Source organism: Centropristis striata, chromosome 19 (genome assembly GCF_030273125.1).
Source record: "Centropristis striata isolate RG_2023a ecotype Rhode Island chromosome 19, C.striata_1.0, whole genome shotgun sequence".
In the NCBI taxonomy this organism is placed as follows: Eukaryota; Metazoa; Chordata; class Actinopteri; order Perciformes; family Serranidae; genus Centropristis; species Centropristis striata.
The window spans coordinates 10,454,133-10,478,871 of record NC_081535.1 but is presented as its reverse complement, the minus strand read 5'-3'; the positions used below and the strand labels follow the sequence as shown (position 1 = coordinate 10,478,871).

Here is a 24,739-nt window from a genome sequence, read left to right as displayed (position 1 = left end):
GACCATTGTTGGCTATTTAAAAAAAAAAAACCTGTCCTAGATTTCCTAATACTAGAGGAAGGTTACTTTTTTGGGGACTATATTCAGAGAATTTGGTGCTCTAGCTGAGGGCTGTAACTACCAACTTTTTAAATAGTCGAATAGTCATCAATTATTGAAATGAGTCGACTAATCAAATATTTAATTTCAAAATGACTCAATGGCTGTTAGCTATCGAGCTTTTAAATTTAGTTGGAGGTTCTTTTAAGCGTGCTTAAAGTGAGAGCAGGATGTTTTTAACAATCTGATGGCAAACTAAACAACACACACATTGTGCATGTGTTCTTGGTTATTGCATGTTTCTGTAATAATGTATACATACAAATACAGTACAATACAAAATATTTTTCTTCAGGTGAAAAGAAGTGTTAAAAAGTACTTTTTTCTTTAAATATTATGACTCTTAATATTTTGTCATTGAAAATTAAAAAAAATCATAAAAAAGTGTGTTTAATTATTCTGAAATATGAAGCATGCTCAAAGTATTCCTGAAAGTGATATATTGTTGATTCAGTTTGTTGCCTGAAGGATTAAAAATGAGCCTTCGTCAATATATTGGTACAGGTGCTCTAAAGACACATATATAATATATAATAAATGTGGATAATCTTATGTACACTCCTCCCTGTTTGTGTGATAACACACACACACACACACACACAATGTGAATACTGGGATGGTCAGCGTGTATCCACACTAAGTGCTCACAGCTGAATCTCGGCATGAAACAGTGTTGTTCTTGACTCGTGGCGTCCTGAAGATTAACATCGTCCCTTCAGTTGACAGACAAGTCGTAGAGATTGATGGCTGTTTTCCTTGTGGCTCGCTGTGTTTTCAAGACCCTCGTGTTGTTTCTTAAAGGACTGATGGGGCCGAGTGGCTGGCTGGCTGCTCTGTGGGGCTTTGTGTGTGTGTGTGTGTGTGTGTGAGTCTGTGTGTGTGTGTGAGTGTATCTGAGAGAGAGAGAAATGAAGAGTGACATACAGTAAGACAGTGGCAGGCAAAGTCTGTGAGCAGTGGATGTCTGCGGTCACCAACTCTCACAAACTCTTCTGTGAGGACAGATATCGCTATAGTGTGTGTGTGTGTGTGTGTGTTTACAATTATTTTCATACTATTATAATAATGAGGAAATTGAATTGTAAATGTTATCATGCTTCAAACTTTACTTTTGTCATGTTTCAATTGATAATCACATGATTCTATCGACTGGGATCCTTGTGAGAAATATTTATCATTTTATTATATTGATTACCAGTTGATTTGTCAGTCACTTTTGATGGATTACTGTTCAGTCTATAAAATGTGAAAAACAGTTCAGAAAGCAAAAGGTGACTCTGTGAAACTGCTTGTTTCGTCAAAGAAATTAAATTCACACTGACGTAAAGCAGTAAATTTGCACATTTGAGAAGCTGGAAGTATCAACTAGGTTATTTGGCATTTTTTCTGAACAATTAATAATTTATTAGAATTGCCTATAATTCATTTTCTGGTAGTGCATTGGTTGGCTATCACTTCATGTGAGCGACCAATTATTTCTTTCAGTTTACTTTCAGTTTATGGTGATCGATGTACAAATGTAGCGTTGGCATGTGAGTGTCTGAGGGTGTGTTGGACTCATGTCCAGCTTGTTCAGGGTGTAGTGAAGCAGGATAGAGTGGGGGGTTTGAGAAGTTGACATTTCAATCACCACAATCCCCAGTACACACACACACACACACACACACACACACACACACACACACACACAGACCTCCAGCCATTTGGTTTGAGGCTGATTCCCTGTGACAGCCTAAATATTTGGCTGCGTCCGGGCACCAAGGTAAATGCACCCCACAAGAATGTTTTTACAGCGCAAGAAAAAGAGAGAGAGAGAGAGAGAAAGAGAGAGAGAGATTTTGGATGAGACGGAGAGAGAGAAATGGAGAGAACACAAAGAAGAGAAGAACCGCTACATTCAAGTGTGGTTTGTGTGTTCGCCAACAGTGTGATCTACATGCATGTTCATTGTAAGAGACCCCCAAGTATTTTAATAGTACTGTATATAAAAAAATATGTCTTCATACATTATGTAAAAAATATTAATAAAATGCTCATCTCTGAAATGTTATATTGCTAGTGCTTAAAGATGTTTTCTTGGGCTTAAAGACACAGATATTTTCAGAAGATTTCTAAATCATCAACAGCAGTGTTTGAAGCTTCTCAAATGAAGAATTGTTACTAGTGCCATTGTGAAGACGTCGTTGTGGGCTCTGGGATATGTTGATGCTGTTTTCTCACATTTTTTGAATTCAGAGATTCATTAAATTATCAGAAAAATAACTGACTGAGCAATAGGCATATCACGATAACACATTTTTTAGGATGATACATTTTCCCAGAAACTATCACGATAAACGAACCATCGTTTATTCTGGAGTACATCCTTTCCCACAACAATCATTTTTAAATCTCAAGAATATTAAACATTGGAATTGGAATGTGGAATGTCCTACTGCCTGTCAAACATTTGCAGTATTACTAAAAAAAGCACAAAAATTCAGCATCATAATGCGTCCAAGAGTGGCGTGGCTCCTTTAAGAGGCAGGACAGTAAGTGCTGCGATGTAGCTCAGTGCTAATAAGCTGCATAGTTAGCTCTCGTGTGTTTGTGCTGCAGCAGTATGTGTTCACTTAGCCATCTCTGTTTACAACAAGCACCGGACACTGTGCGCAGTTAGCGATGCTGGTTCATTTATGATCAGCGGCGGATACTTTGTGTACAGTTGGCATGCCGGTTGTTTCCAATAAGCGGCGGCTGCTGTGCACAGTTAGCAATGGCAGCCACAGTTGTTGTGTAGCTGCTGAGCTGAACAGTGAAATCCGAAATGTTCCCACACCACACTGGCTTTGGCAAAATCAAATATGCATGTATACAAATAAAAACAAAAAATCACAAAATCAACACTCTACACATAGAGCAGGTTGAGCGACAGGCGAGGGACAGAAGCAGCACGACTGGCAATACAATTATCGAGTCCACAAAAACTATCGTGTCCATTTTTATATATCGAACGATAAGATGATATAGTAATTAATTCATTATCGTGACAGGCCTACTGAGCAATCAATGAAAAACAATCGTTATTTGGAGCCATTGTAAAGCTAAGAATACATTGTCCATTTAAAAAATAAACCATTCTTACACATATTTCATCCAGTAAAATACCCCTTTTTTCATGCACATTTTGAAAAGAAAGAAACGTTGTGTGAACTCAGCTGTCTGGCTCTGTGTGAGAGAGCTGCTCATGTCAACAATCATTGATTGAACTGTTCGAGATCAAAAGGAATAGGATATATCAATTATAGCAGAGGATGGATTTTCCTTTGAAAAAGAGGGGGAAAAACAATTTTCGGTCATCATTATTGTCAGAGATATATGCCTGGGGATTTTTTTTGTCTTGGCCGACGAAATCATCATCTTTCTTTTTGTCTTTTTCGCTCCATCCTCTCTTTCTTTCCTGTGCAGGAAATCTAGACTCCATATTTCCTTTTTTGTCTCAAATTTTTGAAATTTAATAAAGCTACCTTCAAAGGCCTGCTTTGAGCTCTGCAGAGGCTGCAGTAATCCACGTTGATGAAGCATTTAAACACACACACATGTTCACGTAAGCATGGACAGATTCATACATGTACATACAAATACACAGGGAACAGTTCTTATCTTGTACAGGTGTATACACACACACACACACACACACACTGCGAGGAGGTCATAAGTGACCTGAGGAATGCAGGGGTCAAATCTTTAAAGACCTGGCTGATAGAGGGGATGTGTAGGATCAAAGGAGAGAGAAAGGGAGGGAGAGATGGATGGAAGGAGGGATAGGAGGAGAGGGAGGGAGGGAGGGAATGTACAGGATCAAAGGGGAGCGGAAGGGAGTGAAATGATGGGAGGATGAATGGAGGAGTTAGAGTGAAGGTGTAGGCAAGGGGGGAGAAAGGTAGCAGAAGCAGGGGGCCGCAGGGGAGGGATGAGAGGGGAGAGAAGGGGGAGACAGGGGAAGAAAAAAAAGGTATATGAGGACAGAGAGACAAAGTGTAGAAACAATATAGATAACTCAAACTGACAGGTGTGTGTGTGTGTGTGTGTGTGTGTGTGTGTGTTTAAATGGTGGGTTTTCAGCCAGAAAGTGAAAGCTCACTTGTGCAGTGGTGAAAGATTTATGCATGTGCAGATGTGTGTGTGTGTGTGTGTGTGTGTGTGTGTGTGTGTGTGTGTGTGTGTGTGTGTGTGTGTGTGTGTGTGTGTGTGTGTGTGTGTGTGTGTGTGTGTGTGTGAGTGCGTGCGTGCGTGCGTGCGTGCGTGCGTGCGTGCGTGTGTGTGTGTGTGTGTGAATGGGGAATGTCAGTGAATACCTGCTGAATGAAGCTGGATCCATTTGTTGCAGCTGTAGGACCCATTAGCTGCGTTTGACAGTCATTTCTTTGTAGATGTGGACACATATGAAAATAAACACATTTTTCTCCCCCGGCCTGCAACAGGCAGCATTTTCCACCACGAACAATATGTTTGATTTTTTAAAAAGAATTTTTGAAGAAAAGAAAAAGTAGAAGAAAAAAAAGTCCCTATGCTTCTAAACCTTTCTAAACCGTCACCACTTTTAGGCCTCACTCTATCTCCACTTACTTTTGACACCGTTTGGGATTCTCAGCTGCACTTTCTGCACGTTGTCAATTGTAGAGCATTGTGTAGGACTGGGCGATATAGCCAAAATCTTCTATCTGGTCATTTTACACAGTATCTCAATTATGGTACAGCATGTTTTTTGGGAATTCGATAATAAAGTATTATGTGATCTGAAATAAACAAATGGTAAAGACTCCTTGTTAACTCTATAATTCGCTCCAGGTAATATGACACTTTGTATCATTTTGACAGTACATGTCGGCAGAAATCAGGCATTAGATACACAGGAGTTACAGCGGTTTCCAATACTGAAACAATGTCATGGCAAAAAGAGCAACTGTCAAAGTGTATCAAATTGCCAATAGAACCTTTTCAAACCACTTGTGCAGCATAATCAACCACTGAATGTTCATCTGTATGCTCAAACAATGACATATCAGAAGTGGCTACACAAGGAGGAGGAGGAGGAGATTTGGCCTCAAAACTCTTTTAGTGATGACCAAAATGTGTCCTAAGCTGAGAGAAATGCAAACAGTTTACTCAATGTTCATCGTATCCTGTATTAGGGCGGGGCTATATATCGATATAAAACTATATTGATATATTTTAAATGTGATATAGAATTAGACCATATCGCATATATCGATATAGCTCAATTTTTTTTTTTAATATATAAATGCTGCCCTTTCTAGGGTTTGTCATATTTAATTCTTTTGTAATGTTCGTTGTTCTTTTCTAATATAAATATATTTATTTCAGAAAAAAATTGGCCTATTTTATTTCATAGGCTATTTTTATTTAAATGTGCACTTTATGGAGCTTTGATTTTTTTTAAAAAGGTACTCCTGTTGTTATACAGTATTTATGTTCACTTATACAGTTTAAATAAAACTACTCATGACATGTCATATTTGGCCTTGACTTTGATTGAACATTGCTCTCACTTTGTGATAAAAAATATCAAGATATATATCGTATATCGATATTCAGCCTAAATATATATATATACTATATAGATATGACTTTTGGTCCATATCGCCCAGCCCTATCCTGTAGCCTTTTTTTATTGAACAGTGGCTACTTCAAATCAGAATATGGCCATTTTAGACCTTTTTATTAAGTCAAAAGTAATAATGTAAAATAAAAAAAAATGGTGACCTTTGACCTCATCATTTATTGGGTTCCATGCTACTTCATGGAAGATGAGGTAAAGGACAAGTTACTTCCTGCAGTCAAATATTGGTGTGTACCCGTCTCCTGAAGCCTGGCAGCGCTGCGCTGCTCCTGAAGGGTCTTGTTTTAAGGCCGACTGCTCCGACTAACATTTCACTGATAACATCACTCAAATGTAACTCAGAATCTTTAATCTCTGTCTATTTCTGCCTGCCTACATGCTCGTCTCCTCTGAGATTTCACTGATAACATCAGCACTGAGAGTCCATTTCTCTTGTTATCTCTCTTTCTTTCTGTCTTTCCCTTTCTCCTATTGCTGCAGCTGTTGTCTTTCTTTCTCTGCTGACTTCTGGCAGAAGTCATAGAGCCCTCTCCCTTCTCTCTTCTCTGTTATCTGCTGCTGGAAGTCTTCATTTATACTTGGGAGATGGCCAAGGCTCATTGAATTGGCTGCGTGCGTGCGTGCGTGCGTGCGTGCGTGTGTGTGTGTCTGAGCTCGAGCCCAACAGATATATTAGTTGACAGATACTATCGGCTGATCAAAGGCCTGTCAGTATCAGCATCTTTGCAGCTATGAAAACTTTTTTTTACACATTTATTATTATTATACCTTTATTTAACCAGGAAAGGTCCCATTGAGATTAAAAATCTCTTTTTCAAGGGAGTCCTGGCCAAAACAGAACAGCAGCACAAATAATAATGTTACTATATATATATATATATATATATATATATATATATATATATATATATATATATATATATATATATATATATATACTGAATATAGTAAACGTATTATTTGTGTAAATTATATTATATAAATATAAATTATATAAATCCTAATATTCCAACACATAGTGGTCTAAAAATACAATACTCTTCATAAAATCAACAACAACACCTGGATGAATCAATCTCTTGCTTTTTCAATGTGGATTTATTTAACATAAACTATATAATGCAGCAAAAATATTGCTTGGCATAATTTCTAAATGGTGTTAACTAATAATATTTTCATTCTATTTTTTTAATAGCCAGCAGTTGACTGAAACTGCAAATGACGTGAGACTGAAAATGATGTTTATTATTATTACTCACTATTAGTTTTATTCCTATTCATTCATTATTTTCTCAGTTATCATTTATAGAATTGGCTGACAATGTAATGTACATTTGCAGAATGGTAAAACAAAAAAAATCAGTGCACAATCCACATAAAAAAGGTATATTTTCATTCCAGCTCAAAAAATGATCTCCATTGGCCGCCATATCAGTTTTTGATTTTCCCCTCTTAAAAACAGCATCTGCATTGGGCTAAAAAAAATACCTCTCGACTGAGCACGTTTGTCGACCCACTACTTTTAAAAGTCTTGTTTCAACCCTAGAGATGCTTTCCTGCTCACACACACTGTCAGAAAAAACACACACAAACACTCCAAAAGAAAGATAGTTGCATGCAGAACCACACATGCTCCTCTTTAGTTTCTTATCAGAATTAAAAGAGAAATTAAGTTACTGAAACATTCCCCAACTCTCGTGCCAGCATTTACAATCCGAATAACATCAATTAGCCAGAGGCTTTACCATACAAGGAGTTTATCTTGGTGTGTACAAGCTGCTCACATTGCAGCAGACTCGTACTGTGACAGGACCTCACATACAGTTTACATCCACTATACATTTGTATACAGACAAAATGTGTTGCTGGCACATTAAGATTAAATACCTCAAGTTATCTTATCTTCATTGTTATGTCTGTATGGAATATGTTGAAGTTGAAATATACAGAGATGGAGAAAAAAGTCTCATGTTGTTGAATCATAACTAAAACATGTCAATAGTTCAAATTTCATCCCACAGATTCCATCCACAAAGTGCACGACATGCCTGCTTATCATGGCCAATACTGATAACATAACCAAGGATTTCACATTTTAGGGTTTTAAGAAGAAGTTCATAACCTGTGGTTAATGCACACACCAAATACTGAGATGTTGTGAGCAAAGACATTAGATTATTTATTACTCCAAATGTCTGAACTAACCAAGACATGTCCAGGGTGTGTCCCACCATCAAGTAGAGTTGGTAGAGTTGGTAGCAAATATCAAATGAATGACCCAACCAATCTGACAGACTTTTTAAGACAGCAAAAAAAAGAAAGAACAGTTCTAACTTATTTTCTCTTGTAAAGTACATAACACAAACCCACATTGCCTTTTTCAGAGCATTTTCTTCATAAGAAATCAAATTGTCAAATCTGTCAAATCAGACATATTAAGGTAAGATAAGATAAGACTTTATTCATCCCACAGTGGGGAAATTTAGTCGTCACAAGCAGCTCAAGATACAGACAGGGGAGTTTACAAAGATATAAAACAGCATAAAGAATAAAAATTAGACATATACATGCATAATACAGTCATGAAAAAAATATTAGACAACCCTTTTTCTTCAATTTCTTGTTAATTTTAATGCCTGGTACAACTAAAGGTACATTTGTTTGGACAAATGTAATGATAACAACAAAAATAGAGAGAGTTTTATAATAGAGTTTAATTTAAGAGCTGATATCTAGCCATTTTTCATGTTTTTTCTTGATAATGATTTTGGTTATTATCAAGAAAACCATGGAAAATGTCAATGTTGTTATCATTATATTTGTCCAAACATATATTGCATCCCTACCTGATTCTAAACTATGTTGCCAAATTGACATTGCTCATTTATGACAACCTTTTGCCTTTTAAAAAAAAAATATGTTCAGATGGCCAGAATGGACTTCACAGAGGAACAGCAAAGTCTGTTAGCTTTTTTATTTTACAGAATTTGTATGTATTTTTATAATATTTTTTGTCATATTTCCGATGAATACTTCTGTGGAGAGAAGAGTTTATTCAAGATAAGAGCTTTTTTCATTGAAACGGAGCCTGGAGTCTGGACGACACCATCCCCCTGTTTCAGAGACAACACCTTTTTGGACCGAAAAAACAGCAGTGGACCACTCCTCTCTCTCCGTTGCAGGACGGAGAGATTCAAAAGATCTTTGGCTCCTACAGCGATCAGGCTGTCTAATTCTTCAAAAAATTTACAGAAGAGCTAACAGACTAACTGATTATTCCCCGGGGATTTGATTTGATAAATAAAGTAATTTTAATTTGATTGATTGATTTGATTTGATATCAGCTTCGGCCCAGTCAGACCTCAGAGAAGTAGAAAAATAAATTAAAATGATCTGTTGCACTTAAAGACTACATATTTTAAATTTGATTAGAACATTACATATTGAATATTCACTTTTTTTTTTGCTATCCTCCCTTTAAAATTTCAAAAGTGACATTGCTACTGCTCACTAGTATGCATCACAGCTGTAGCTGTGTGCTGTAGGTGCTTGTGTGCTTTTAAGGAACTGTGTGTAACAGTTTGACGTCTCACTTCAAATGATTCTGCTGCTGGCAAATAGATATTTGGCTCAGTTTTTGTACATAATTTAAAACAATTTCTGCTTTCTTGGGCAATTAGTCGATGCCTGCGAGGCCGTTTCACTCAGAATGACGGGAATCGTTTTTATTCTGGTCACATTCTCCTCTCTGGGTCCTTGTGTTTCACTGCAACATGTAAAATGTATATCAATCTATAAGTCCTGCAGCTCTATGGAATCAGCACAATGCGAACAACTCAAACATGTCTTTGTGCAGAATATCACAGTTAGAATGACAGAAATGAGAAGAAAAAGAAAAAACGCAAGCTGAATTTCTCTGATAGATTACATGTAAAAAAAGTTGGAAAATGGAATTTATATATAAACACTTTTCTAAGTGCCCACGAGTGTCCTGAATGCGGTAAAAAACCCACAAAGGTATCCCCCAAAAAGATGAAAAATTACCAGAAAAAATATCCAAAATGGCAAAAAAAGATACAAAATTACCAAAAAAAAGACATAAAATTACCAAAAAGAGACACAAAATGACAAAAAACATAAAATTACTCCAAAAAATGACCAAAACCAGTTTTCTCCACATATTGCACATAAAAAGCGGTACAAAATTGAAATGTAAAATTTTGTCACAAGATAAAACAGACATCAAGAAGTTCATTTTTAGTTATAACTCAGTTTCGACCAAAAAATGTAGTTACTGCAGTTAGGCTTTGTAGGGCAGAATACAGCTCCAAACAGACTTATGATGCTGGAAAGTGAGCCACCATTTCATAAATGCAATTAATGTAACCTCTCCTTAGAGATACTCCACTAAGCATGCTTGCTACTTTTCTTGCAAATCCTAAGCTAAGCCAACACACTTCAGAGCGAGAGCAGCGAGAGTTTTTTCAGCCGAGCCGCTGAACACTCCAAATCTCCACATGTGGGAATCCGACTGTGATGATGTTTGCTCTGGATGCACACACCCACCCCACTCCATCTCAACAAGAGGGGGCATTTCCATGACAAAGGACAATTATTGACTTTCATTGGCTCCGCTTGCTTTGATATCAGCAAGGGGTGTGTCTGTGTGTCTGTGTGTGCGTGCTGTAGGGGGGGTGGGATAGGGGGCAGCGGTGGAGGAGAAGAAACAGGGGGGACCTGATGAAAGGAGCCGAGTGGGAAAATGCACCCGCTGACCCACAGTGCACTAACAGAAGAGGAGGATCACAGCGGAAAGAAAGAAATCATTCATTAAAGTTTTCTTTCTTTCACTCCTCCTCGCCGCTCCTGTTGCCTGTATCCTTCCTCACTTTCTTGCTTGTGTTTTCTTCCTGTCTATCGCTTTCCATCCCTTAACCCCCCCCTCCTTTTTTTTAACTCACTTTCTTTTTAACTGCCTATGACTGATCCCCCCCTCCTCTCTTTCTCCCCCCCTCCTCCTCCTCCTCCTCCTCCCTTCACAGCCATAATTTAAGGGGCTGAAAGGCACGGCGAGTGGAGAAAGAGGAGAAGAGAGAGCTGAGAAAAAGGGGAGACCCTGCAGATGAGGGCCTTCCTTCACGGACGTGGCACAGATGTGAGGGTGTTTTTGTGAAATGAGTCGGGGAGGGGCGGCGATAGGCTAATTTGCGTGGCATAAAGACGGGGCCCTTTTCATATGCAGAGCGCTACTTTGATGCGCGGCCGATGAAAGCTGGAGGGAGCGCAGGGGAGAGGAGAAGAGAGGGTGACGGAGAGGTTCTTTGTCCCCTGACAAGAAGGCATCTGCTCCAGGCTGCCCTCCTCTCCTCCTCTCCTCTGCTACACCGAGGCTCCCACAATGGGCCGGCCGACAGAGAAAAGTGTCATCAGAGCACCTTAGAAAACAGAACATGAAAAAAAAAAAAAATCAGCCGCTTGGGTTTGTCTGCTTGGCGTACGGGTATGCATATCAATAAAGAATTCATTCGACAAAGATCTGAGAGTACACACACACACAAATGCGTACACAGATGCACACATACTGTAGACACATTTACATAGTTCCACAGCTGACAAAACACATCTTCACTTTGACTGATTGCTCCCATTGAGAAACAAATAAGCCATACAAACTTTCCTCTTTTATGGGACTCAAGATCAATGGCTTGCAGGGTGAAAAATGTGTGTGTGTGTGTGTGTGTGTGTGTGTGGTGGAGAGATCAGAGGGAGAGCATGTGCTTAGGTGAGTGGCGGTGGTTTCAGTCCTGCTGTGTGTAGACCATAGGACCTTCAGAGTGTGTGTGTGTGTGTGTTTATGTGCATTTGTGTGCATGTATGCATATGTGTGTCCTGGCGGTACTGATCATAGGCGGCAGGCTCACCAGGGTCCTCTCACCAAACACTGGCTGATTTCACGCTCGTACAATAGCTGAATCTATGCAGCAGAGTGCAGAGGGTTCGGCCAGGAAAAACTCAAACTGTCTTCTTTGCTATAATAGTTACTAAGATGAGCGTGAGATGCTGGCATTTCTAGTTGCGAGGCACTAGGGATGGCAGTGTTGGTTTGTTGGTCGGAACACCGCTTTGATCCAGATTTAAACATGTCAATAACTATTGGATGGATTAGAGTGACATTTTGTATACAGACATTCATGGTCCCCAGATGATTCACCCTACAGTCTTTGGGGATTTTCTGACCTTTCCTTTAGAGCCACCATAGAACTCACATTTGTGGCTTTGATTGAAATGTCTTAGTTTATTAGTTACACAGTCACAGTCACAGTTATTGGATGGATTGCTTTGAAACTCTACAGACATTCACGTTTCCCTGATGAACCCTAATAACTCTGATCCCTTACCTCTTTGTCCAGCATAATCATCACATCAAAATTATAATTTTCCGATACTATTTGACAAGAATGAGTGAAATTCTCATCTGCTTGAGCTGTGTGTGTTGGATTTTGTGATTGAACTCCAGACAGTATTCATGTTTCCAGCAACAAATTTTATGTGCACACTTTGAAGATTTGCATGAGCTTGATGGAAACACCAAAATTCACTAAAACTTTCAAAAACAAGCATAAAAGGTTTTACGATCTCGATTGTTTGTTCTTTTTAAAAAACTTAATGTACTAAACGGGAGATGGAAATGATTTTTCCAAATAAGTTCTGACGTAGCGCACATTTAACTCACATGACTGATCAGCTGTTTCCACTCTGACGGTCAAAACAAGCTGACATAAATCCAATTCCTGAAGAGTTCTCTCTATTTTCTCTTTTCTCATCTTCTGACCAAAGAATTTATGCAGCTTTGTTTATTCGCTCCAAACCAGTTGATGGAAACGTTCACATTTTATTTAATGTGATATTTCGAAATTTCACTTCAAAATTTGCTTCGACATTAATAGAAACACTGCTCTGTGAACATTGTCTGGACAGTAATGTCCAGAGTTATCCTTTCACACATGAAGCACACAACAACAAATACTTCCTTGTTAAGGTGAGGAATGGTGCCTGGGTAGAGCGTGCCGGAAGAAGGACATGGCGCGAATGGTTTGTCGCTGTCATGTAGGCGTTTCTTAATTTGGTCATAAACAGCCAAGTCTCTTGCCATTCCTTAAATTTTTCTGATGATTTTGGTGAAGCTCCAGATCGTCTTGGTCTCTCTGGTGAGACATTTTTGTTGTCTTTCTTCTCCCTTGAATGTTTTTATTCTTCTAGTTTTGCTCCAGCTGCATGATAGAAACATCATCGACACGCCCAATCGCTCGCTGTGAATTCTCTGACCGGCAATGAGCGGCTCTATCCACACATGAACTCAATAGATGATTGAAATGGACCTTGTACTAGGGAGCTGGCAGTTTAAAGTCCATTTAATGTGCGGTTCAGCTGATTCAGACATTTGTGTTCTCACTTACAGCTCGTCCAGGTAATAACTAGATAAATCCAGGATTGCAGTGCATGTGTGAGAGGGGCTTTGGACGTGCATTCAGCTCAAAGTAGTGCTGTGCTTGAGGACATCCTTACAGCATGGCTGTAGACTGTTTGGAAATGTTTGCATCTGTGATCGGCTGGAGCAGATAAAACCAGCTTCTACTTCTTGAATTCAAACCAATTTTATTTTATTGTTTTGTTTGCGCTCTAGGTGATCTTTGCCCTGAACCAGACGTTATTACAGCAGGAGTCTTTAAGGGCAGGAAGCCTACAGGTCCCGTACACCACTGAAGACCTCATCAGACACTACAACTGTGGAGATCTCAACTCCATCATCTTCAATCACGACACCTCACAGGTCCTATCTTATCTTATCTTATCTTATCTTATCTTATCTTATCTTATCTTATCTTATCTTATCTTATCTTATCTTATCTTATCTTATCTTATCTTATCTTATCTAGCAGTTCAACTACTTTTCGCTCTAATTAATAAGCTAAGAGTCATTTTGACCTCTTGACCTTTTGGAGTGTCCCAGTGACATGACCCTTGACCTTTTACCTTCACCTCTAACCCTCTTGCTGACCTTTCATCCCCCCACACCTCCTCCTTCACCCTCCCTTTTACCAGCTTCTCTATACTATCCCCAATTTAGTTCTTCTGTTCCTTCTTCCATCATCCTTTGGATTTCTTTCCTAGGAAAGACAAAACCAAAGAAATCTCATCTCCCTTGTCTCCTTCTCACCTTGGGGGCTTGACTAAACCATCACCCTTGCACCCTCCAGGTCCCCAACTTCAATAATGTGACACTGCCACCCAGCGAGCAGGTGACCGCCCAGGAAATAGACAGCTACTTTCGACAGGAACTTATCTACAAGAGGAATGAGAGGATGGGGAAGAGAGTTAAGGCACTGCTAGAAGAACACCCTGACAAGAGCTTCTTCTTCGCCTTCGGAGCAGGTTGGTGTTAAATTTCACACTATCAAGAAATAAAACAGGATAAAGGAAAAACGTGAAGAAGTTTCAGTGATATTAACTCCACAGATGCCAGTGTTTCAGGCTAAAATGTCAACATTTAGGTCTTTATTATTCTCCATTCATCAAAGCAGTCAATAAGATTACTTTCAACCCTACAACAAAATGACTTAAATTCCTCTTTTTGTTAGCAGAGCACTTAGGCAAAGGAGAGCTTAACAAACTGAGCAGCTTAACAGACTCATGTAGAGAAAGAGAAAACAAAGACAACTTAAGAAAGTGGGGAGTGAAATCCAGCTGATCAGAGAGGTGGAACTCTCTGATCAGCTCCCTTTAATCTGCGAATACAGCTCCTTTAATATATAATATACAAAAATACATTTCCACTTTTTGGATGGGACAAATCCAGTGTTATGTCTTTCAAGATTTCAGACACTTCTCTTACTTGCGTTTTATAACAAATTCCATTTTTTTGGGTTTCTCCACTCATGCGTGTTATGTTGACTCTGCCCTGCAGTTAATCAGTGCCCTGTTTGACTAAAGAAGACTAGACGAAACCATTGATCTATTGCTTTATCCACCCAGGGTCCAAATAAAGTAGAGCTGAGTTCTCTGAAGAAGAAGCTCAATAAAACTTCCTTTTATCAGTTCACGACTGACCAGAAACAGACATCTGGCTTGTTTGAGTCCTTTCACATAGTTTTTAAAATGTCAGTTTAATTCTTTGAATTCCTTTATAACTATGCAGCAACCTCATAAGAGCCTGATAAGAGACTTGGCTTAAAACAGGGAGGATAAAGAGACCAGATAACAGTGAAGAAGTTACTCAAAGTTGTCTACTTCAGCATGGATGTGTGTGTGTGTGTGTGTGTGTGTGTGTGTGTGTGTGTTTGTGTGCGCGCGCGTATGTGTGTGTGTGTGTGTGCGTTTTAGACAATGTCTATCTAAGGCCTGTGTGTGTCTGTTTAATCAAAGCATTGTTCACACCCAATAAAGAAGAAGAAGCTATTAGGTAATCTTTTACTCAGGTGGGTTTTCAGTCTAGATTGGGTAATTTAGTCTGTTTTTTTGTCATGCTAAACATTTAACACAAACACACAAAACCAAAAGTAAAACCTCAACATAAAACTATATTTGTGTACTTTACGGTAATGTATTTATGTGCAAATTTTCAAATTGATTTTGAAATGACAAGGGAAAATAGATAAATGCAACAAGCTTAAAGATATATGTAAGGTGCAAATGACATCTGCAGGTAAATTACCATTTCCATGAATAAATAGTTGTAGTCATTATGGCTGCATGTCTCCAAACTTTATTTTATTTAGTTTCTAGCGGGGTACTTGTACCAGGAACAGGCATTCAGTGAGAGTTTAATCTTTTGGAACATAGAGGGAGATAATTTATAATAATAATAATTAATTTTCTGCACTAAACAGTTATTTTCATTATTGAACAGTAAAAAAAATCTCCTTTATACCTTCTGCAGCCCAAGTTCATGTAGTTAACTCAACTGTTTATTTGACCAATAGTCCAAAACCCAAATATATTAACTTTCTGTCAAATATGACAAAGAAAAGCATCAAATACACACATTTAAAAAGCTGTATACTGCAAATGTTTGGTGTTTTTGCTTGAAAATAACTAAAACAATTAATGGACTAATTTTTTTACTGGGGACTGAACAATCGACTGATTATTGTAAGTCATTGCAGATGGAGTTGTTGATTTGTTTTAACACTTTTAAAATGACTTCCACTTAAGGAGATGACCAGAAATTAAGTGTTTCCAGTCTTTCACATTCCAGTCATTAAATCTGAAACTTTCAGTACAAGTGTATATATTTATTCCCACTGAGAAGATGGAAGAGCAATGAAACCAATACTAAAATACAACTGTAGATCCAGAATATTAGTCATAAATCTATCAACAATTTTAAAGAAAGAAAATTGTTTCAGCCATAATTTAATGAATGTGTCTCCAGCTTAATGTTGGAATTAGAATTTCCATTTTCCATGTTGTAAATTCATAGTTCACACTCACATAAATGGCACAATATGGACTTTTAAGTTAACCAAGTCAATATTACATTGAAACCATAACAGCCTTAACATTTTTATGATATTTGTACAGTGAAGGGCACATGCACATTTGGAAAGAATCTGTTTGCCCAAAATTTGATTTCACTCATTATGGGATATGTATGTTGGAGAGAGGATCGAATTTTAGTGCCATCAATTTCAGTCAGATTTTCCTTGTGATGACATCGTCAGAAAAATCCAAAGTTTCTTTGGTCATTTAGAAGCAGAGAAGCAGCAAACGTTGAGCAGAGAGAGAGAGAAAAAGAGAGTGAGGGCCTTCACAGTCTGTTGGTCTCCGAGCTGGCAGGAAACAGCTGAGGAAAAGCAGACACACACGCACACACACACATACACACTCAAGCCCTAACAAGGAGTACATTTCACGGCGCGTCCCAGAGGAGGTGCCTTTACAAGGGCTTGGTCTAAAAAGGTGTGTGCCTCTGTGTGTGTGTGTGTGTGTGTGTGTGCGTGTGTGTGTGTGTGTGTGTGTGTGAGAGAGCCAGTGAGTGAAAGTGATACGGGCAATCAGCCCAGAAGCACTAGTTGTAGACATACGGAGGGCAGGTTGGGTCGGCGTGTACAAGGAACGGGATGGGGCACATTAGGGTGCATGCACACGTACACACACACACACACACACACACACACACACACACACACACACACACACACACACACACACACTCACACACACACACTCACTCCCCAGCCCCCAAGACAGATCTGGGTAAAATGTGTCCTTAATTATCCCTGGAGGGGTCAGAGGACACACACACACACACACACACACACACACACACTACAATGGAGCCCATTATGTCAGCATAGGCGGCTTCCTTGTTGCCGTCAGGTGTGAGAGCAGTCTTATCAGTGACCATCTCATGTCTTTCTGAATCTGTGCAAATGGACATCTTGACAGATTCAGGATATTTGCATTGGATTTTGAATCATTGCAGAAAATAAGCTCTGTGGCAAACAAAAGTTTCTGATGCTTATGCATTTTGTTCAGCAGGAAAATCTTCACAAATGAACACCACTTTTTATGACGTTTGAAGCGCAAATGCAGCCAAGTAAAAACGTTATGCTTCAGACAGGCTCCAACAAGCTAACCAGCAGGCTTGACAAGCTAGTGAAACGGTAACGTAATAAGTTGAAAACCATGACTAGAGATTTCCCGTCCGTGATGACATCAAATGTTCCCGACAACCACTTTAGTCTCATTTAGTCACTTACTAGCAAACGCCTTTTTAAGGACACATAAAAATTTCAAAAATCACAAGTGAGGGGACTCACTTGCGTTTTTTTACCTACAAAAAAAAGCAAAAATCTCTTCACCTTTGTTGACCACAGACCTTATTTAAGCCATTTAACCAAAAAACCCTTTCAAAATCCTCATAGGGTTTGCTGGGTAGACCTCAAGACGCTAAAAGACCTTATTATAACTTACTTCTTGGGTTAACAACTAATTCCTGTGGCGACCTATTGTCTTTTCTGCATTTTTTTTAGTTCTCAGTTAATAATTTACTGAATTGGGATGTTGGGCAGTGATCAGAAACTTACCCACATTGTAAAAAGTAAGATCTCCACGTCTTTTTGCAAAGCACGTATAGGTGCTAAATAAATACTGTGAAAGTACCAAAATGCTCAATCCACAGAGAAATCCACATAACCCGTACTTATCCGTCAGGACTTCTATTAGGAAGTTAAGATAGCTAGAAAATGCAGCAACAGTGCTGTTACAGTGGTTCTCTGGCAGCGTTGACAAGTGTGGATGCGGAAAAGACCTGGAAACACTGACCAATCAGAGCAGACTGGGCTTTTTCAGGAGCGTGGCTTAAAGAGACAGGTGCTAAACGGAGTATTTCAGACAGAGGGTGAATACAGTTATATTCAGCCATACAATATAAGAAAAATAATGTTGTTGTTTTTTAACATTAAAGCATATAAACATGTCTGGCAAAGCCAAAATGTATGCATGAAGCTGAAAATCAGCATAATAGGTCCCCTTTAAATCCTCTATATAGGGGCTATATACTTTGGCAAGTAGTAAGTATGAACCTGAAAATAAGTACAATATGTTCCCTGGAAGCTTTAGGTAAATTATGATTACTTGAATTTCATCCAGACTTCAAACTAAATAGGATTCAGAGGAATTAGACACATATTTAGCATACTTCTCTTCCCGAGTAATGATCCCATTAGCCTGCAGGGGTTGGCCTGCAGATTCCTGACTGACCTATGTGGAAAATTGTTGAGGGTTTTCATCCCCCCCACCCCCCATAATAAGCTTTATTGCCACAACAAGTTAGCAAAACAGTTTACACATGATAATATATTCCCTGTCAAATAGCCTCAAGGGCTGCAGATTGTGCTTTGCCAAAGGAAACTGGAGATATCACAAGAGTGTAACAGTGTTTTTGGTGTCCTGATGATTTAGTGTTTGTGGAAGCCTCGATCATGTTTGTTTGTCAGGAAGCATCTGAAAAAGTTTTTAATCTTTAATATATTTAGCTATTTGCTGCTGTAAAACAAAATGCTCCTAGATCATCAATCTTGATCTGTAGCTGAATAACTTCTTGTCATTAGGAAGAAATGTTGTAAAATCATAATTGGAAGAAGCCGAACTCCACAATAATAAGACCATGTAGAAACATGCAGACGGAAACAGTAGTGAAGAAAAATGTGTGGATAAATGTGCTGTTTTTCATCCTCATCTGTGTCTATGGGGGAGAAATATTTAGTGATATTTTGCGGTTTTGCAAATTGTTTATGGAGAAAGCATTAATGGTCGACAGTCACACACTGCCAAACCAGAGCTAACATTTTCTAACCCTAAATGATTTCTCATGTGCTTACAGCATAACACACACACACACACACACACACACACACACACACACACACACATACAGAGCCATGCACATATTCTCATTTCTGACTTGTTTTCTATCTACTGGTATCTGTACTTTGTGTGCTCTTGTGAAGTCTCGAGCCATCGTTAGATAAGAAAAACAAAGATAGGAATCTTTTGGTTTGAATTTTTTTTATAGCATACAAACATTATCAAATTCTTGTGATATTTCTGGCCAAAACAGTTAAGGCTTTGACAGAATGTTCTCCGTAAAACATTTATTTCTTTGTCTGGAACCATTTGTAGAAGAGTCTCTGATGTAGATGTCTGATTAGACCCTTCAATTTCCTGTTCATTTTAATGCCTGGTACAACTAAAAGTACATTCATTATATTTAAAAATATAATGATATTGATAATAACCAAACTCATTATCAAGAAAACCATGGAAAATGTCTAGATATCAGCTCTTAAATTAAACTCTTATGAGGAAAACAAATTCCTACAAGGCAATTATTCTTATTAAAAAAATGAAGACACATGCACAAAATATTCCAGGTGTATTTATTTTTTTGCCCTTTTTCCGAAAAGACAATATTCCTACAAGGCCTTTTACATGACTAATAAAAATGAATATATCACAAATATTCCAGATGTGTATACTCGTTTAACCTAAACATTTTGTTTATCACATGAGAATATGGAAACTGGAAAGTTTTCCACTGCAATATTTCTGCATATCCAATAACCAAGTATGATATCAAAATCCTTCATAATGTTTAAAAGACGATGTGTTTCTCCTCACGATAAATGTTGGCTTTTCTTTTGAGCATGAATCTCCCTGCAGCCTTGCAAACTTTTAGCTGGTTTGCATACAAAAACAATGGCAATGTACAGAGCTGACCTTAAACAGACCGTGTGTAAAGCTGCAGTAAAATCCCCAATTAAAACTTTTTTTTCAAATCAATATTATGCATATGTTGCTGTGTTTTATAATATGAGAGTTTTCCTAAAATAGGATTAAAAGACTGCAATGTGCTCGCAATATATTGAATAATATTGCCTGTATGATGATTTGCATCGTATAGACAGATTCTTGCCAACAGCCCTGTTAGTGTGTGCATGTTTGTGAGAAACTATTTAAGAGATTTTCCAATGAAATCAAGTATTCAATAAGTCAGCAAAATATTACAACTAGTGGTCACAAAAGCCCTGCTTTATAAAACGACTTCATACCAAATCCAAGATATTGATTCTCTGATTATATCCAGACTCAACAGAACGAGGCCTGTGAGTAATTTAGCATCGCAGCCCTCGCTGCTGGAGAAACGTTGTTTTTGCAGCGGTCTGGTCAGAGTAGTGGTCAGAAAGGCAACAGTCAAACAAACACAAGTGGTCACTGGTCAGCCCAGAGGAACACACACATCTCCCTCTGCCTCTCCGCACACTCGCTGCCTTTCTTGGGCCTTAACATACGCTCAGGTTCTTTTTGGCGAGCCTGTCTAAGATCTGCCTCTTTGAGTTGTCTTGTCCAGAGGATTTTGCAGAACACATTTTTTGTTTCATCACACAGAACAGAGAGACATGAACAAAGAGAAAGGGAGAGAGATGATAAGAGCTTCTTGCCACAATGTTATGTTTATGCAGCACAAACCCGATGACCACCCAGCAGTTTGTTTAATGTTATGCGGCCAATGAGAGATGATTTATGGAATAAGAAACTTAGCAAGTAACCTTATTTTATCAGTTTTTCAAATGTCTTTCTGAAAACCTTCCAGCCTCTCTGTGCTAAATTAAACAAAAAGAGGGAGTCCGTAGGGTAACAGAACTGTTGCTTCAACCTTAACTGACATCCACATCCAACATTTGGTGAAAAAAAAACAAGTATCTGAAAGCAGTTTTGGGAATTTGGCGGGCTTTTAGTGATCTGCTTATTTTTGTTAAGCAACAAAACTTGCTTACTGGCCCGAGAAGTATTTTTGACAGATAAGATTTGCCAGTTATTACACTCTGTCAGGAAGCGGTTGAATCTCAGCAGGCCTTCAGTATTTTTGGAAGAGAGATATCATAAAGCGCTGTAGTTGTGTCCGTAAGAGCAGAAATATGACGTTTTTTTTTTCAGTTTTTCTATGTGGAACTAAACCGTGCCCCATCTTACCCTGCTTTGAGTTGAGGGTATTGTCATGCCTCGCTATACTTTACTGTACTGTAAGTAAATACCTCCTGGAAATTTGTCTTTTCCCCCCATCTGTTTGTCTGAAATACCACGGCCATCACTCAACGTAAATGATGATGTTTAAAAAGCGCCATATGTTCAGACAGGCATATGGAAGCGGTTATTGCTGCGCTCCATAGGTACAGTAACCCAATCCATGTATACAATCTGAACCTGTGTTCCCTTTATAATCTCTGCCATACCCTGGCACTCTTGACTTTAATAAAATGATGTGTTTACATATCGCTGAAGGCCGAGGGCTCCGTTTCTGCCGGCTCTTACTAATTCTTTTTTTTTCTTTCCGGGCTGAACTTGAATGCATCCATGTTTCAGTTTCAACCCCAAGCTGCTTAGCACATCATGATTCCCTTCAAACTCCGAGCTCCAAAACCACAAATTTAAATATTTGCGGTGGTGTAATTGCCAGTGTGGTTGACAGGCTCTGACGGTTACTGTACTTTGAAATGTTTGACTCTTTTCACAGACAATTAAGGTTCGCCTTTGGATCTTTTGCTATTTAGGTTGGTAGGGCCACTCGGTTAGTGAGCGGTTTAGTGCGGTGGGTAGGCGGTAATAAATAGATGGCTTGGCCTGTGAGCGGCAGCTCATGACAGAGGTTGACACAAACTCATAACTCAGACAGAGCACCTTGAGTTGTCAGTGTGTGGGTAGCTGTCGGTACTGGAGCGGGGAAATAGTCACTTAATACACTGTACTCCACTGCAGTTTAGAGTCAGCACGTGTACTGACTGAGCCAAATTTGTATGTATAATAGGAAAGAAGGAATATTTCCAAATGAGTCTTAAATATGGTATTTTTAAGTGGTTTCTGGTGCAGTCACCTTTAGCACTTAATCCTGTACGCTACCTGCAAATAAGAATATATTGATGAGGCAAAAGAATAAACAAGGAGATTAAAACTGCAGTCCTTTATGTAGTGGTGGAAGAAGTATTTACATCTCTTAATTAAGTAAAAATACTAATACCACACTGTGAATTGAGTCCACTACAGTAAAAGTCCTGCGTTTGAAACTTACTTTGGTAAAAGTAGAAAAGTATCAGCATCAAAATGTACTTAGTTAAGTATCAAAAGTAAAAGTACTCGTTATACAGAATGGACCCACTCAGATTATTTTATATATTCTAAATATATTATTAGACTATTATTATTATTAGTGCATTTATGTAAGCAGTGTTTTAATGCTGTCAATGTAGGACTCATTTTAACTATTTGATATACTTCATGTGGTTTAATTTATAAACATGCGTAATTACTTTAAATTCATCATGTTTTTATGTTAATGTTATGTTTAATGTTATGTTTATGTCAACCTGAAAATTAACTAAAGCTGTCTGCTCAATGAAGTGGAGTAAAAAGTCCAATATTTGCCCTTAAAATGTAGTGAAGGAGAAGTATAAAGTTACAAATGTGGAAATACTCAAGTAAAGTAAAAGTACCTTGAAATTGTACTTAAGTACAGTACTTGAGTAAATGTACTTAGTTACATTCCACCACTGCCTTTATGTATTAATTTAAGTCATCACGGGTGACCCATGCCCAAGAAACAGGATCTGGTTTAATTGTCCCTTCATGCTCCCTTACAATCCAGATAGTAGCGATTATGACCAAAACAAGATTTATTCATCTCATGTTGTGCCTAACTTTAGTGGATCATAATATATTAGGCTGTGGAATTAATCTGCAGATGCTCCAGTTCGAAATGATAACATATTGAAGGTCAAAATCTGACTCGGTAAGAGTTGTTTGTAGACTAGCAGATTGCAGTTAATGAAAGCAGAAAATGCAGTTAAAAGCAGTTAATGAAGGCAGAAAAATCACCACAGCCACAGAGGTCCTAAATGTGCACAAAAAGATATTTAGACCGATTGGTCCTGTAGTATGTGAGATTAGCTGCAGACAGACACACGCACAACCAAACACATGAGCCCTTTTTTTAGTGGCCAGAAGAAAGTGTGCATATTAGAAAGCAACTGCAAAACTTGAAAAAACTCCTTACAAAGTCATGTACTGCAGCCGAACTTCGTTCAAATCCACAAAACATTATTTTCAATTCTAGTGGAGATCTCATAGTTCTAAAGATACCAAATATGACTGGCCAAAGTGTTGGAAAATCTGTCTATAATGAAGCACAAAAATATACCAAATAATCCTCAGTGTAGATATCATATAGCTTCAATAAAGAGCATGAGACTGTCAGATAATGTGGAATAATTTAAACTTAGTCTTAAGAGGATTCAGGGACATTAATATATGTCTTTCTAATGCATTTTGTGTATAAACTGTGCTTTAACTACCCCAGTGTGTGTGATATTGTAGGCTGATTGACTGGACATTCCTATTTAAATTCCCAGGCCAAACCTTACACAAATCTGGCCCAAATCCCTCCAGTATGTTTTCACACTGAGCACTACATCACTGCGGTCGCTGCCCTCATTCGCTTTTTTTTCTTCCCCAGATGGTGTGAAAGTCAAAAACGTGGTGCTTTTTTCACAGCACCTCACCCTCATAAACAGCCAGTTTACAACTGTTTGGGGCAGTCGCTGACATGAGTACACACATGTCATACGGCACCATTAAAATCCAGACCAGACCTACCACACACTTGGTAGGGAAATGGGCAGGCAGGGGCGAAATGTCTGCCAAACCTGGATTAAGTCCCGGATCTAAGTTTGAATGACACCTTTATGCTGCAGCTTTTTTTTTAAGGTTTTCAGTTTTTAAAGCTACATCTTGTACATTTTTTTTCACTGGAATAGAGACTGTTTTTCTGCACTTTTCATATTATATGCTCTTTTTCCTTACTAGTTAAAGTACATCAAATTAAAAATGATCAAATTGCCATTCAGATTTTTCACTTTATTGTGTGATTGTGTGGTACTGATTGTGTACATAAGGTGTTTGTTCAAATGCCAACATCACATAGGTTCACATTTTCCTGTATACTATGTAAAAGAATTGGACGTAGCTTCCGGGTCTTAAAAGTGAAGCCAATAAGGAAGTTTCTTAAACCTGCATTCTATCTAATAGTCAGCAGGGGGCGTCAGATTTTATTGAAGTTTATGATAAATTGACGCTTCTATTCACATGATTTATGATTATCCCAACAAGTTTATAGTCTCAGTGGTACCAGCTCTATGCACTATCGAGGGAACAGATAAAAAAAGCTGCTACTCTTGACCATCTTGCAATGTTGATTTCACTGGAAATGTCCGTTCTATTCTATTTCTATGCAGAAAACACTTCTTTATCAGCTACTAGAGGAGCAACTAGTGTTCCTGTTTACAGTGCAGCCAAGCAAACCTGCCTTGTTTTAATGAAGAAGTCAATAATCAATCAAGTACACTTCCTTTTAGTGCTTCACAATAAAAGGTCAGTGTTTCACCAGGTGAACTCTTTTCACGT

At 38.4% G+C, this 24,739-nt stretch overlaps 1 protein-coding gene across 1 annotated transcript in view; it reads left to right on the top strand.

Moving 5' to 3' along the window:
- trabd2a (TraB domain containing 2A) overlaps window positions 1-24,739 on the top strand; it is an 80,400-nt gene that overhangs the window by 25,872 nt on the left and 29,789 nt on the right. Inside the window, exons 3-4 of the mRNA XM_059358658.1 lie at window positions 13,407-13,553; window positions 13,981-14,155. Coding sequence (XP_059214641.1) covers window positions 13,407-13,553; window positions 13,981-14,155 — 322 coding nt within the window. The remainder of the gene's footprint in view (window positions 1-13,406; window positions 13,554-13,980; window positions 14,156-24,739) is intronic.